This window comes from Sinohyriopsis cumingii, chromosome 9, assembly GCF_028554795.1.
Source record: "Sinohyriopsis cumingii isolate HCF-2022 chromosome 9, ASM2855479v2, whole genome shotgun sequence".
Taxonomy (NCBI): Eukaryota; Metazoa; Mollusca; class Bivalvia; order Unionida; family Unionidae; genus Sinohyriopsis; species Sinohyriopsis cumingii.
In genome coordinates, this window is record NC_142969.1 from 115,999,154 (window position 1) to 116,015,583 (window position 16,430).

The 16,430-nt window shown below is 35.1% G+C and overlaps 1 protein-coding gene across 2 annotated transcripts in view; it reads left to right on the top strand.

The window, feature by feature from the left end:
* The window catches only part of LOC149792518 (bridge-like lipid transfer protein family member 3B), a 129,813-nt gene that overhangs the window by 8,825 nt on the left and 104,558 nt on the right, over nucleotides 1-16,430 (top strand). For both annotated transcript variants that reach the window (XM_089971139.1, XM_089971140.1), the window contains exons 2-3: nucleotides 3,533-3,695; nucleotides 9,766-9,804. In XM_089971139.1, the coding sequence (XP_089827265.1) occupies nucleotides 3,533-3,695; nucleotides 9,766-9,804 (202 nt within the window). The remainder of the gene's footprint in view (nucleotides 1-3,532; nucleotides 3,696-9,765; nucleotides 9,805-16,430) is intronic.

The following is a 16,430-nucleotide window of genomic DNA, read 5'->3' on the forward strand; positions in this document are numbered from 1 at the left end:
ACAATTTACAGGTTCACTTATGGTTTCAAGACGATATTATGAAGAAATAATCTACATGCCATAGTTAAAATATCCAGATCACCGATTCTGTTCTTAAAACACAAATTGCTATTTGCATACTATTGTTGAGGTTTCTAAACACAAGTTTGCATGGTTTTATAATGAAAGCGTAACTTGCAGAAATGGGCAGTGACAGTTGTCTGCTTATTATCTTGGGAAAGGGTTAAAGGTCAATCAGCAATCAAAAACAAATGTCTGTCAGTGTGCAAGAGTTTGTCAGCACAATTGATATCAACACTAGCTACATGTATTTCATTGGCTTGATGCCTACATTTTGCCTTAAGCAACAACACCCTGGAACTAAACTGGCTAAGTCGAGGAGGCATCTCAAAAACAATTGTCAAAATCATGAGTCAAAGTCGTTTTCACTTTATTATCAGAAGAAAGAAAGTTTACATTTTTTAGGCAACTTATTCACCCACTTCACCTGATAGCTTGACTCCATTATTACTATTATGGCATGTTGATGATTTGACAATATTGTCCAAACAAGACTGTTTGAAAGCTTTGATTTTTTTCATGATTTATATTCACATCATCACCAATTTAATTTAAACATCATTACAACAAAATATGATACTGTTTATTTGCCGATCAGTTGCTGGTACTACACACACAGTAGAACATAGTTTCTTGGAAGTATGTTGGAAAAGATAAAAGATAATTGCAATGATAAGGATCAACTAATAATTAATCACATTGGTTTTTTGCCTGGTTACCTAAGTTAAGCATATAACTATGGTACAGATTGCCCATGACTGTCTAGAATATGTAAAGGGAGAGCATCCTGGAAGAAAATCAGGCACATCATGGGGAGGTACAGTGTGTTCTTTTTGAGAGTTTTACTCATATTTGACCTAGAAACTTGGGTCCCTGAGAGCCCTATTTTTGAAACCCTTGCTTACTAATACACAGTGTTACTAACTAGCACAAACATCTACTGACAATCATTCACACATATTGGTAGGTAGGGTTACAGCAAACCTAAAAATTTGAATGAGTGGCGTAATCATTTTTTTTTACTACATATCTAGATTGAATTCTCAGTCTTATGAAACCCTGTTGGAGAGAAACTATTTTTAGTTAATTTTCCAAGATATTTTTATTTCATCCTGTACCATCTGTAACATAGTCCTTGAGAGGAACTACTTTTTTCACTTTCCTATTCTTGGACTTATTAAATGTATGTATGGTATGATGGGGGTCAAGGTCTTAAGTTGAGGATCCTGCCTATTGTTATGATTAATTTATTCACTGCTTTATGTTTCAGACAAGGTTTGGCTTTGGTTTTTTCAAGAGTTTTTTCAACAACTTATTGGATTGTACATCTTTTTGCATATCACTGCAAAAGTATTGTTAGCACTTAAAAAATGTGGGTTAAATTCAAGACAGCAAGAGGCAGATAGCTGCAGCTACTGCCATTTTAAGAGAAAGGAATTTGTTTCCAGCAGTCTTATACCACTCAGAATTGTTTTTGTTAATGAACATCCACTATTTTTTTCAACCATAGGAATTGTTTCTCCCACAGTACAATAGATGCTGGTTATGTCATGGTGTTTTTGCTAAAAGACTCCATATGATGTCTAGTTTGTCCTCTGCACTGTTTAGCTAGTGGAAATGAACATGATGCTCATCTGACATCCAACATGGTACGATTGCCATCTTGAGAATCTTGTCATCACTATTTCTCGTGACATAAATGGTGGCATTGACATGAGTTTTAATTAAAACACTGCTTGAAATATTTGGTTCTGAAAGAAAATGGAGCACGTCTGTTTTGTGATGGATTTATGTATACCAGACCTACTTAACCTTGGGGTCAAATCAAAGGACATTGCTTGCCTTTTTTGTGTCCTTCATTGAGCTTATGGACATAATGACTTGCACACACATATATACAGGTGAATTTGACCAGACTTTTAATTAGTTTCATTCCAATAAGTTGATAGCATTCTGACATGTATTTAAGGTCAAAGGCCATGGGTTAAGTTTTTAGCTGCATTGGCTTGATGCCATTCACATGCATAAATTAGTTTTTATCATTTAACCCAGTTTATCTGAAGAATATCACGATTGATACCACTTCAAAATGTTACTGATGTATTTAATAAAACTTAGTGTGCAATTTTATCTGATAGTGTCTGAGACATGTTTGTTGATCATTGAGCTGTGCTATAAGTTTCAAGGTCAAAGGCCATGATAAGAATTTTGTATTGCACTTACAATTATCATGTGAACATGTGACCTCAGATAGAAATAGTGTTGCTATGAAATTTGGTATGGTGGTGGTTCACACGAATATCGGACAAGGTTTCAGTACTCAGTAGTTAAAAGGAAGACATGGACTTATCTTGGATTGCTGGATATTCTTTCTGGCTAGTTGAGCATCAGTCCCTTAGGTCAGTGGCGTCACTCGGGTTGGTGTCACCCAATGCGGTAGCTCATGGTGTCACCCCCATGGTCCTCCTTCTGTAACAGACCATACAGAATCCTTAGTAATGTCATTTTGGTGTCACCCCCTCTGATGGTGTCACCTGGTGCAGTCCGCATCCCCCTAGCGACACCACTGCTGTGCCTGCTAGTCATGTATTTAACTATGATCGGTTATCCGCTTATGAAATCCGACTAGACCGAGCAGTGTGTGCTCTGTAAAATTTGCAGTTTTTCATTTTGGTGTCACCCCTCTGAGATGGTGTCACCCGGTGCGGTCCGCACCCCCCTAGCGATGCCATTGCCTTTGGTTAGGCTTTGCTTTTTTGTTTTTCTTCATCATAGTGAATCCTGCTTCACTGAGAGGTTAGATTTCAGGAGGTTACAAATGACCCCAAATTTCTATCCATTGTGCACATTTGCTACATTACTTGGATTTGTCTATGGAATATTGCATAAGTAGACAGCAAATTTTGCTTTAAACCAATATTGCCTTGATTTGTATCCCTCCATCTGTCCATACCCTTTGGGGCCCAGCCCCTGGGTCATAACTGGGAAACCAATGAGATCCATACCATACAATCATGTGTATAGTTTCCCAGAAGTGAAAGGCAGGGTCATTTATGTATCCAGCATTTACCCATGGGCCTCTTCTTACTGACCCCTGGGGACTGGCATGTGGGAAATAATGTCGAAAGTGTTCATTATGCAGACAGCATTTGTCCATGGGCCTCTTCTTACTGACCCCTGGGGACTGGCATGTGGGAAATAAAGTAGAAAGTGTTCATTATGCAGGCAGCATAGGTTCTTGAAGCTATTGAGATTTAGTAAGCAACAAAAAAGCATTAAATTGGAGAGAAAAAAAATAATGACAGTGTTCTGCCAAACCTTTGTTTATTGATATTGGAATTACAAGAATGTGCTAGCAAACAATATGTGATACAGCTGACAAGTATGGCATGAGAGAGTCAACATTGCATTAAGAACTTCTTTGTTACATTTATTTGATAGATATATTTACGTACTTTCCATTTGTCTCCAGATTCACAAAAAACCTGTCCCCTGACAAGATCAACCTGAGCACTTTGAAGGGAGAGGGGGAGCTGGTGAACCTGGAACTGGATGAGGTGATACTGATGGACCTTTTGGACCTCCCCACTTGGATGAAACTGAACAAAGCCTATTGTAACAAACTGTCCATCAAGGTATACATGAACAAAGCCTATTGTAACAAACTGTCCATCAAGGTACACATGAACAAAGCCTATTGTAACAAACTGTCCATCAAGGTACACATGAACAAAGCCTATTGTAACAAACTGTCCATCAAGGAACACATGAGCAAAGCCTATTGTAACAAACTGTCCATCAAGGTACACATGAACAAAGCCTATTGTAACAAACTGTCCATCAAGGTACACATGAACAAAGCCTATTGTAACAAACTGTCCATCAAGGAACACATGAGCAAAGCCTATTGTAACAAACTGTCCATCAAGGAACACATGAGCAAAGCCTATTGTAACAAACTGTCCATCAAGATATACAGCTGATCATTTTTTTTCCATTTACATTCCAAATTTCATTCAGCCATCTAGATTAAATAAGATAAATGCAGTTTAATCCATAGAATGAACAACATAAATACATGTACAGCATAGTTCTCTTTTCTCTTGGAAGCTGGATTAACAAAGTGGCTACCAGGGTATCATATAGCTCACATGATGTTTTGTTTCTCTGCATTTAATTCCCTTCATGATCGCTCCAAGTTGAAGCATTGCGGTAGAGATATAAATGTGTATCACCCCCTTGACTCAAAAGGTGTATTTTTTGCAACATGACCTTAGAGGGGGCTGGATAAACTGATGGAAGTTTGAAGAGCCAGTGCATGAAGACTACCCATGTGAATGACTGAGGTGTCAGAGTGGTTTATATTTACATACTATTAGAAGAAAAAATCATCTTTATGTCAATTATCTATTTGGACAACATAAAATATTCATTTGAGAAGATTCAATGCATGTGTGTTTCGAAAGGTTAATTGGCTTCTATGCAATACATCTGCTTTAAGTTATTGCCAAAATTTTATATAAAAAAGTACATTCCCAGTTTAGTTTAAACAGTATAGCCCAAGCATTTTACATCATGATTAGCGGGAAGTAGATCACTGATATGTCATGGAATACATATATTACATTTTTACTTTATTCAAGGAAATCTTAACAACTTACAAACTGACTTCATTTGAAGCACATCTTTCGGCTTCTGTTGAACAGCATTAATTTATTTTATTGTTTTAAAGGAAAAGTTATCTTCTGAGATATGGACAGTTAAATTCCAAATGACACCCCCTGCTATTTAAAATATAGAAACGAATGAGAACTCATAATTTACACTGAAATGTGAAATGAGTCCTTAAAGAGTAGTGGCGGTACACGCTGTCATCAAAGCCTGTGTTCACAAGGTAGAATATACACAACTTTGATCAAGTTATATTATGTGGTACAATAGGGACCACTGCATGCATAATGTAAGTGACCATCCATTTAATTATTTTGGTGGCAGGATGGGGAGAGAGTGCTGGGGATGAGAGTTTCTCTCTGGATGATTTATTTAATGTTCATTACATGATATTAAAAAAAATTGTCAAGTAAAATGAGTTTTTTTCTTCCGTAAATGAGAGCAAGACAGTTGTTGTCAAGTTTTTCAAAAAGAATTTTGATCTCTTTTCCCCTCAGAAAATTAAATAGTCTGTCTCTAAGAGAGACTTGGCTTCAGTGGATGTTCTACATGAATCAGTGCAATTGATTATAGATGTTGTCAAAAGGATGCAATCAGAGATTTTCAGATTTTATTTTTTTCAATAGGGAGAAACACCTCTCAATGATTGATTAAAGTGTGCTTGTTTCCATTTTCTTTTCTTGATATAAATTATACAGTCTACAACACTAAAAGATCTTGGTATCTAAAATATCTTTCTTTAGAATTACGTCAATATCTGGTTTAATTAGTTTGCTTATTTATAAGTAAGACATGTAACTATATAAGCTTCTCTATTTTTGATCACTATCAGTTTTTTTTCTTCATATTTCTATGCAAGGAAATAATGTAAAGTGTATTGTGCCAGGACACACCATTGTAGACAAGCCTGCCAACCATATCCAGTTGTCTGAGCACTTGACATTGTCAGAGATTTCAAGGGGTGGAATGGGGTGGGGGGGTGGGGGCTACACTTCCAGTCTGGCCTTGCCTTGAATTCTTGTGTTGTTGTAGTGTACAGTTGTCTGTCTTCAGCAATTCTGCATACAGGTCTTGCTCTTTCAAAGAAATTTGAAGATTTGGTAAATGGTATTTTTCATTTACTTTGGGCTGATAATTAAATTGGGTTTTGAAATTCTATTTCATGATGTGGAGACAATGCTCACCCACACCATGAGCTCCTCACCTTAATCCTTTCATTTGATATTTGTTCTCTCCTACTGTCTATTATTTTCACAGATAACTTGACAACGTTTCCTAATTGATTTAAAATAATAACATTCACTTTTAGATTTAACTTTGTAGCTTTCTGACCTTCAGTGTATATTTCAGTCACTTTTGGATTTGACTTGGTGACCTGCATTATATATTTCAGTGACTGTGCTCACCACCTACTCTGTTTCTCTTTCCATGCTAAGATTTGAGCCTGTAATATATTTTTCTTAAAAAATGATATTCATGTAAATATATTATAATGCTTGTAGCTAAGAATGTCTTCTCCAGCAATGTTACTTTTATGGTGTTGTGTCTGCTTAAGACAGAAGTGATTGTAGAGAGAACTGTATTACAAATTTGATCATGCGTTTTTTTTAATTGCAGTTACATATTAAACTTTCTCATCGAGTGTATGTTATTGTCAATATAATTTTCTTTTCTGTGTTTTAGGGGGAAATGCCTATATCTTAAAAATATGAGTACACATTTACATGTTTTAGGAGTGATGAGTGTTGCAAGTCTATGCTCTTAAAATAAGTAACTGAAAAGAGTGAAGACAACAAGCTTTGTAAAATTTAACAAATAATTTATTTCCCTAGAATAAAACATGAAAAATGAGAAGAAAAGAAAATTAGTTTTATGAATTAAATCCAAAAATAATCCAAGAATTAAAACACAAGTCCTATCAGTGAAAAGTTCTAAGTGAATCACAGTTAAAATCCCAATGAAAATCCAAAATGGTAGGCGATGTTGTCCTTAATAATCAGCATTGTACTGCACTGTCAACAGTCTCTTGTTAAATCACAGAAAATATTATTCCAGTTTTTTGAATTCCATATAAATTCTAGTAAATGTCTTTGTCCAAGAATTATCAGAGCACTTCTGTATTTCCAGGGAAAACAATCACTTGAAATTCAATAATTTGAAGAAAATAAAAACACAGCCCAAACTGGACACAACGTAAAACAACTTGATGTCTCATGTGTTAAGGCACAACTGTTAGAATTCTTATCATAACATCAGTTATAAGACTAACAAAAATGCAAAACAGATTCCCAGATGGGGGTCAAGAGTTCATCATTCTAGACAAAAATTGAAGTTTGTTTATCAATTTACACATATTTGATGTCACGTAGTCCAGGTATAATCTTGACTCAACTTACTGATTCTTACTCTGAGAGGGATAATACTTTTTTTCTTTAAGTTGTTTACTAAAACTGTCACTGATTTTGAAACAAGGTCAGCAGCTAGATACAATGTTTTTATTATAGTTGCTTACATTGAAAATAAAAAAATCAGTCAGGACTAACAGAACTGAACTCTATTCTGGACAACTCTATTCTGGACAATATCAAATCCAGTAAAACAATATTGCATTACAGTAGCATGTAATTCAATAATAATAAAAAATTAAAACTAACAGACAAATAATTAAATTACATATGCATAACATGAGCATATTTCTTCTCGTTCTGTTTATGGCAGAAGAACTTGATTATTTTGATACCTTGTATTTTCATGTGACATTGGACTGATAAGAATATCACTTGTTCATGATCTTTCCGTTTTGTATTCATGATGTAGAAACAGCACAGAGATCATCATTTTCAATAGCCACAGTTCATGATGTTTCCGTTTTGTATTCATGATGTAGAAACAGCACAGAGATCATCATTTTCAATAGCCAGAGTTCAGATTAGATAACTCTGTCTGTACTTTGGCTGTTATGAGTATATGCTTGTTCGCAAAGATGACAACTACATGTATTGAATAAATTTCTGTATTAAAATATGCACATCATCGCAACACATCAGCCCATTCACAGTAATTTGCTGCCTTGTGTACTATTCTTATATGTGGCAGTCCTCATCAGTTGTTGATCTCATTGCTTCAGAGATGATGTGTCATTACTTGATACAGGTTTGTAAGGGAGTCAGCTTGAATTTTCCGTAGAATTGAAAATGTCCCTTCATTCTCTGCACTGGAATGTGGCAATGTTAGTTTGACTAAGTCCACCAAGAAGTTTAAATTGTTTCCTGCTTGTGGGTCAATTCAGGTTGTTGACTGCCTGCCCGAACTGCTGGAGAATGGTGCTGTCTGGGTTGGATTTGGGTGTTCATCATAGGGATGACTGTGGAACTGGAAGTGCACATTTTCTTGTCCCTTTGAACTTTATTCCAACCAGTGAAATTTCTGTTTCCAGTCATTATTGAATTTCACATGATATTTCAGTAGTTTAAAGTTTGGCTCTTTTGCACTGGGAGATAACACATGCTATGATATCTTTAAATACCAAACCCACCTGTTTTATGTCACTTTTAACTCTTTGGTAATGACTGGTCTAACAATATCATTAATATCTTTAATTCTTTCTGGATTACTTTCTGATGGCACACAGTATAATCCATCTCAGAAGTTTTAAACACAAAGCCAGACTGACTTGGCTAAAAGAATTCAAGTAATGTTACTCATTTTACACTGCTTGAGCTCTTTAGCAATCCAGCCATAATCCATTAATATTTAAATTCTTTCTGCATCACTGCTGATGACATGTAGTATAATCCAGTGGTTCCTTTAAGATGTTATCTGTCAAATTAGCAATTAAAATCTTAAGCTTGCCAGTCATCAGATTGCTGTTGTCTGTCAAATTAGCAATTAAAGCCTTATGCATGCCAGTCATCAGATTGATGTTGCCTGTCAAATTAGCAATTAAAAACTTATGCTTGCCATTAGATTGCTGTTATCTGTCAAATTAGCAATTAAAGCCTTATGCTTGCCAGTTATTAGACTGCTGAAGTCTTTACCAAAACTATAATAAATTGAAACTAAGTTGTGGGAAAATAACTTGAAACATTTGTGTTCTGGAAATTTTTAATAATAATTTTGATTACACTAATTGATAAGAGGGATAGAAGGCACCCCTCATCTGAGTAGGAAATCCTGCTTGACCAGGAGGTTCACATCTGTGTACAGGCAATTTCATGTAACATAGTGGCCATGAAGGTAAATGTAACTGTATTTTGTGGATGTGTGAAAAGTCAGTCATTGTTTCCAAAAGAAGTAAAATGGTTTCTGCAAAATAAAATCAGTTTTACATCACAAACCTGGACTAAACTTTATGAATTGATTACACTTGGAGTAAGGTAGGAAACTTGTTGATTTTGGAGTCAGAAGTGAAAAGATAAGACCACTGTGGTTGAAAATGTTTTCAGAACAAAGCTTTCATTTCTCAACAATTTCCCTTGATGAGTTTGTGGTTGGCTTACACTTTTGAAGAAGAAGAAGAAAACCTTAATGATTTTGGGGTCCAAAATTCAATTAAGGTTATTGTGACTGAAAGAAGAATTTTTTTTTTTTTTTTTGCATAACTAAGTTCTAGATCACATACTTTGACAAAAGCTTATGGAAGGCTTGCATTAATGCATGGCAGAGGCTATAGATTTTGAGATAAAAAGGTTAAAGGTCAAGAAAATTGTGTATTGATTTTGCAGAATAAACTTTGTTCTAGAGTTGGTTCTTTGACCAGACATTCTGGATATCTTGCACTTATGGCAGTAAATAAACCTATCAATGGGGTCATGATCATTGTAAGTCATGTAAGAAAATTTCCAGAACAGTAAGTTTAGTTCATGAATGTAATGATTAAACTGATGGTCAATGTCATTGAGACCCATTAGCAATAATCTCCAGTCAATCACGCATTTCTAATTGCTACATAAAGGACTTTTAAACTTGGGGCACGCCATTTACTGTGCTCAATTTTAAGTCAGTCTAACAAATTTCTCAATGTCGTTATTTCAGGTGCAGTGGACAAAGATCAAGTCTCAGCCTCTATGTCTAGTAAGTATTTTCTTCATTTACATCCTATTGTTACACATACCACTTGACTGTCCCATATTAACCTGAAATGTAGGTTCAGATCTATACAAAGTTGTCATTACACCATGTTTGATAAATGTATTTTAACAGAGTAGTGAAATACAGCAGGGCAGTGACCCCTAATTATTTATAACCAGTTTCTTGTTTGCCCTTTCTTTATATTGTCCATATGACAGAACATATATGATGTGTTGTCTGTCCAGTGTCCATCCAGATGTCTGTCTTTTACCAGTTTTCTTTCTGCACAATAACTTAGTTGTCAACCTTTTCAGTGCTCAAAGAAAACAATTATCAGAACCATTCCTAGTGCAAGTAGTTTTTAAAAAATTCACAAAGGTCCATAATTTTATGCTATTATTTTGATGCACCTTGAAATTGCCGTACTTTAAATAAAGAAGAAATATAAAATGCTTGAAATTCGCTCTTTTTGTTTTCTGAAAATGGTGTACTTCTGGAGAAATTTTATAGGGCACATGGTTTGCTTTGTACATAAAGTTTATAGCTTTTGATACAATTAAGTAGACAATATTCATATGAGGGTGGGACCTACAATTGGAGCCCCAGCAGGTGGCTACCAGTGTCTTTCAAGAACTTTAAAATTAAAATTTAACATTTCAGCAGCACTCTTAAGGTTTTGTCAGGCAAATTAGACTTTTTTTGGAAAAGCCTAACAGGCAAATCACTTAGAATACCAGAGCTGACCAATCTAGATTTAGAGGTTCACAAGTTGTCAGGCTATCCTGTCATTTGATCACTGCCGTGACCGTTTCCAAACATTGTCAGTATCATAGTAGGGTAGAACCCTACTAATTTCAGGGTCAAAAGATCAAAAGCCAAGGGCTGAAAGAAGAAACATGGCACTTTTTAGATGTCTGCCACTAGGGCAAAGGTCAGATTGATCTCAGGTTTGAATGAGAAAGGTCAAGGATATTATGACTGGAAAAAGATAAATTGATTCTGCACAAAAATATCAGTTGTCAGCTGTGCATCTTGACCTAAATTTATGTTTGATGTACATATTGGGTAAGAAAGAAACCAGATATGCGGCCAAAAAGTGCAAAGTTAAGTTCACCTTGATAAAAAGGAAATATTTGTTTATTTGCATAAGGACTTACTTCTGGACCACGTACCTTTGACCAAAGTTTTGTGGATGGATTGCACATACAGTATAGAAGTGGTCTGTTGGTTTTCATGTCACATGTCAGTGTCATAGTGGCTCAAAGAAAAATTGGCTTTGAAAAAAAAAAATTGTTCTATAGTAAATTCCATTACCATACTTTGTAAATGATTTACTTTTAGTGTAATAAAAGAAACCTGTCAAATCTGTAATCTTGTGGCCAGTGGTCATGGTTTCTGTACAGTAAGTTTATTTCAAAGCAGCATACATTGACCAGAGGCGTGAGTGATCAAGACTGTTGATAAGAAATCTCCAGCATCAACCGTATTCTACTACTATTGTGCCTACATAAGCAAGGCATGACACTTTTGTGCTGATCATGGTAGTCTTTTTGTAGTTTGGGAAACCTGCTTTGTAGTGAGTCATTTCCTCTAATAAACCTATTGGTGCATGCCAAACATACAGGGTTGGAAATGCACATGAAGTAACAGGTAGCAGATTTTGGTGTCTACCTTTTAATCCAGTTCTGAATGGTTTACAAACCAGATTTTACCACACAGGAATTCATTTATGTTGTAATTGCTCAGTGATGTGTTGCAAGTTGTCTGCTATTACATGTACCTTTGCACTGATTGGTATTATATATTAGTGCTTTTAAACAAATACAGTTTTCGTTAGTACATTCTTCATTAATTGTGAATACACTTGCTAGAAAATTCCAGAGAATTATGAAAAACATATATTGACTTTCAGTTTGCTGTAAACTTATGTAATTTTGACATTTATCCTAAAGATGAGAAAGGTGTTAGAAAAACTTTCTTAATCATTGAAATTCAAATTTTATGAGCTTCTTCCAAATTGTTAGTAGCAAAAGGTATACATTGGCTGAACCTTCATTTTTAAATCTTTATGTAACAATATTGTTTAGCATTCAGCCCATGTCTTGCACTGTCAGGACGTGTACAGTGAATGCATGCATGCCTTTTGGATGGCCTCATCTTGTGGACCGTTTTTTGTATCTGGTGGCTCTTTTGCTGTGTTCTTTTGGGTCATTTAGGACTCTCTCACACTGCCTTTGGACTTGGGGGGGTGGGGGGTGCAGCTTTTGTTTGGTACCTGCCTGCTAGTAAACAAAGACTTGTTTTGTTACATTTTCAGAACCTTTATGCATGAAGAAATAATTTTTAATTTGCTTGTGGATATAGTTCTATGAATGTCATTAACCCATGATATTTAATTAAATATAATTCTAGTAATTTCTACTTAACTTGACATAGATTTTTTTGAATGTTGTTTTTGCAAAGTAAATTTGAAGGTAATATTCTTTTTATAGCATCCAAATAAAAAAGCCATTTTAAGGGAGAAAGTTATTCTGTTATATATTTTGAACTATTTGTACTAGAATTTTAGCTCACCTGGACATATGGCCTGGGAGTATATGTTATTGGCTCTACATCAGTTTTGCATCTGTTATCATTAATGTCTTGTTACCACCCAGGAGTCCATATTTCTGATCTGATTTCAATCAAATTTGGAAGATGGGTTTATATTACCAGAATCTCAAAAGGGTTCAGTAATGAGCAAGATCCATAGATTTTAATGTTACCACTCTGGATATTATATCTAATCCAACTGATCAAGCTTGGAATATATGCCTACATCATTAAGATCTCAGATGAGATTGATAATGAGCGAAACACATGTATATTAATTAGGTGATCTTGCTTCTGATTAGCTGAGCTTGTTACCCCACTGGAAGCTTTATTTCTGATCTGTTTTGATCTAACTTTAAATATAGTTTATATCATCACTATCTTGGACAGATTTGATAATGATCAGGAGCCATGCATATTAATAAAATTATCTTGCTTCTGATTGGCTGAGCTTGTTACCCCACTGGAAGCTTTACTTCTGATCTGTTTTGACCCAACTTTAAATATGGTTTATATCACTATCTTTGACAGATTTGATAATGATCAGGAGCCATAAGATTATCTTGCTTCTGATTGGCTGAGCTTGTTACCCCACTGGAAGCTTTATTTCTGATCTGTTTTGATCTAACTTTAAATACGGTTTATATCATCACTATCTTGGACAGATTTGATAATGATCAGGAGCCATGCGTATTAATAAGATTATCTTGCTTCTGATTGGCTGAGCTTGTTCCCCTTCTTAAAACCATATTTCTGAACTGATTTTGATCAGATTTTGGAATATATGCTTATATCATCAAGGTCTTGGATGGATTTAATAGTGACTGAGATCTACACATATTAATTAATAGGTCATCTTGCCTGAGCTTGTTACCACTCTGGAGACCTTATTTCTGATCCGATTTTTATCCTAATGTATTCTTATATCAAACAACATTTTGTACATCTTCAAAATTAAGTCAGATGCATACATATTAATAGGTTGTTCTTGCATCTGATTGGCTGAGCTGGTTACCACGCTGGAAGCCATTTTTCTGATTCCATTTTGATCAAACTTGAAATGTTGCTTTATATCAGTAAGGTCTGGATGGGTTTGATGTTGTTGGGTTTAACACCATTTTTCAGCACAAGATTTGCTATGCATGGCAGCCAGTATAACTGTTGGAGAAAGAACGCTGGAAAACCCCAGGAATAACCACCAACCCAAGAGAAGCCACTGGCAAGCTTTCTCACGTCCCCATGTTAGCCGAGCCTGGGACTCGAACCCATGCAAAAAGAGGTGAGATGGCAGTGATCCAGAACGGTGAAGATTTTAGACCAATTAGCCACTTGGGGCCCCAGATTAGTTTGATAATAAGTGAGATCTGTAAATATTAATGATCCAATCTTGCATTTGAATGTCTGTGTTCATTTCCAGACTGGAAGCCATATTTGTCATGATGATCTTGGACTGTTTCAGTAAGATAGGTGTGTATTAATAAGGTCATCTTGAATCGGAAGGATTTGTCTTTCTACTGTTCTTGAAGCCTATTGCTTTGTCTGTTGGATTTATTATTATCAATATCTTGGTTGACCAGGTTTATGAGCAAGAGACAGCATATTAATTATACCTTCATCTTGAAAGAGAGAAATTTTATCAGGACATGTCATAAAATATGTAAAATCAACATATCAGGTATTGGGGATAGTTTATATAGTAGGTCTTGTTACACTAATACATGAGCCTGTTTAGTGAAACGTCTGGCTGTTAAATTGTGTATCTTAAGTAGGTGAGCGATATCAGACTGAACACATAATTTTGAACAAATTGTCCTACAAAACAATATGATCCAAGTGTAATGGGAATTAAACACGGTGTTGATGTGCCCATAAGCATATTACATATTAATAGAGTACATTGCCTATATTGAACCCACCTTATTATGAGGTACATTATAGTGTTCCCTCATTATAATGCTGTCCGTGGGAATCTTTGAGTATATTAGCTTATAGTGAGATTGCCTTATAATGAAGTACTTAACACTTATAGCACTCTCTCATTATAATGCTGTGCATAGGTGCATTAGAGTATATTACCTTATAGTGAGACTAACTTGTAATGAAGTGCAAGGTACTTACAGTATTACATCATTACAGTGCTTTCCATAGGCAACTTAGAGCATATTACTTTATAATGAGATTGCCTTAAAATGAAGTACATAATAATTATAGTGTTCCCTCATGATAATGCTGTCCATGAAGCCTTCGAGTAAATTGCCTTTACTCAAGCCACCTTGAGGTATAAGATGCGCATAATTTTAGTACAGCTTTATGAAATGAGATCCATAGTAGCCATATAACAGAACTATGTTATAATGAAGGATCTTATTCTGAGGGAATGCTATATAAAGACTATAGACATAAAAAAATGAACACATGTATCCTTATCATAAACAAAGTCCAAGGTGGCTATTAAATTGCAGAATCATTGCAGAAAATGCTTTTTTTTATAAACATGAATACTAAATTTACAGGCAGTTTAGGAAGGAGTGTCACAGAGCAGTATATAAGAAGCCATAAATTGTGTTTTTCTTTCTGGTTTGAAACTAATTGTTTTTTGTTTATAATGAGTATTTTGTGACGTTAGTAGAGCCTTTTTTATAATGTGTCAAACGTCTTAGTGACCCAGACTAATTCAGGGTACATTCAATTATTTAAGTGTGAATGAGAGTTTCACAAGTGATCAAGTACTGTCATTTCATATGTGCAAGGAACATCTCAAATATGTTCCATTAGCATAGTTTGCATTGATTGAATTCACCTTTAAAAAACACAGACTGATGCCAGAATGATACACTAGCAGTTGTAGAATAAATTCTCTTATAGAACTTGAATATATTTCAAATTTTTATCGTGGATTTTAAGTCAGTCTGTTTGCAGTAAAATACACAAATATGATGTTTATCTAGAACTCTGGTGTGAAATATCAAAGATTAAAGGTTGACATGACAGGTGAGTTTTAGGTATTCCCTTGCATTCATTATTCTTTATCTGAAATGCCTCTTTACATTTACTATTGGACTAAATTTTACGGGTAACATAGTAACAACAGGACTTATAAGGCTCACCACAAATGTGTGTGTGTGATTTGAAATTTTAATGTAGCTTTAAAAAAAATTCAGTCATATCGCTACAATGTCTGCAGTGGACAGTTTATAGTGATGTCTAGCACTGGTGATCATACCACAGACATGTAGCATGATGTCTCACCCAGTCACATTATCTGACACAAGGCCAACCAGTCCTAACACTAACCTCTTAATGCTGAGCGCCAAGCAAGGCAGCTGTTAATACCATTTTTGTAAGTCTTTGATATGACTTGACCGGGGATTGAACCCATGACCTCCCGCATCCGAGGTGTACGCTCTAACCACTAGGCCGCCTAAGTGGTTCATCACAAATGATGCAGAAGGGTCATCAAGTCTGGCAGCCACTGCTAAACTTGAAACCCATGGCAAGTTTTTCTTAGATTTGGTCCAAATTTGACAGCGTCCTTGTATGAAAGCCCTTCCATTCTTTTTTATTTTCTTTTTACAAATGTTGCTGGTTACCCAACAATTATGTCTGCTATTTCAAAATATAGAAAAATCTTTAAACTGTGGATTTTTTAAAAATTTGACAAAATGCATCCTGGCATTAAGGCCATTACTATAGAAAGTCATACAAGTCGCATAGGGACATTTACTCAAATTTGAATTGTTGTTCTAAAATTTATTACAAAAGTAGTTGAACCAAATCCTATTCAGTCCTGAATGTTGAATACTCTGCACCTTTAAAAAATTTCCAGATGAAAATAAATCCTTTTAATTGGCTTCTTCACAAAAACCTTTCCAAACATTTGAACCAAATTTTGGGGGAAAAACCGCATTCTGGCATCAGGACCAGTTTCTTATGATTTTTATGTTCAGTATTAAGTACCTACTTTTATTTTTAAAAAGTAGACAAAAAACTTTGAAGCAGCTTCTTAAAAACTGCAATTAGAATTTGACCAGATTTGA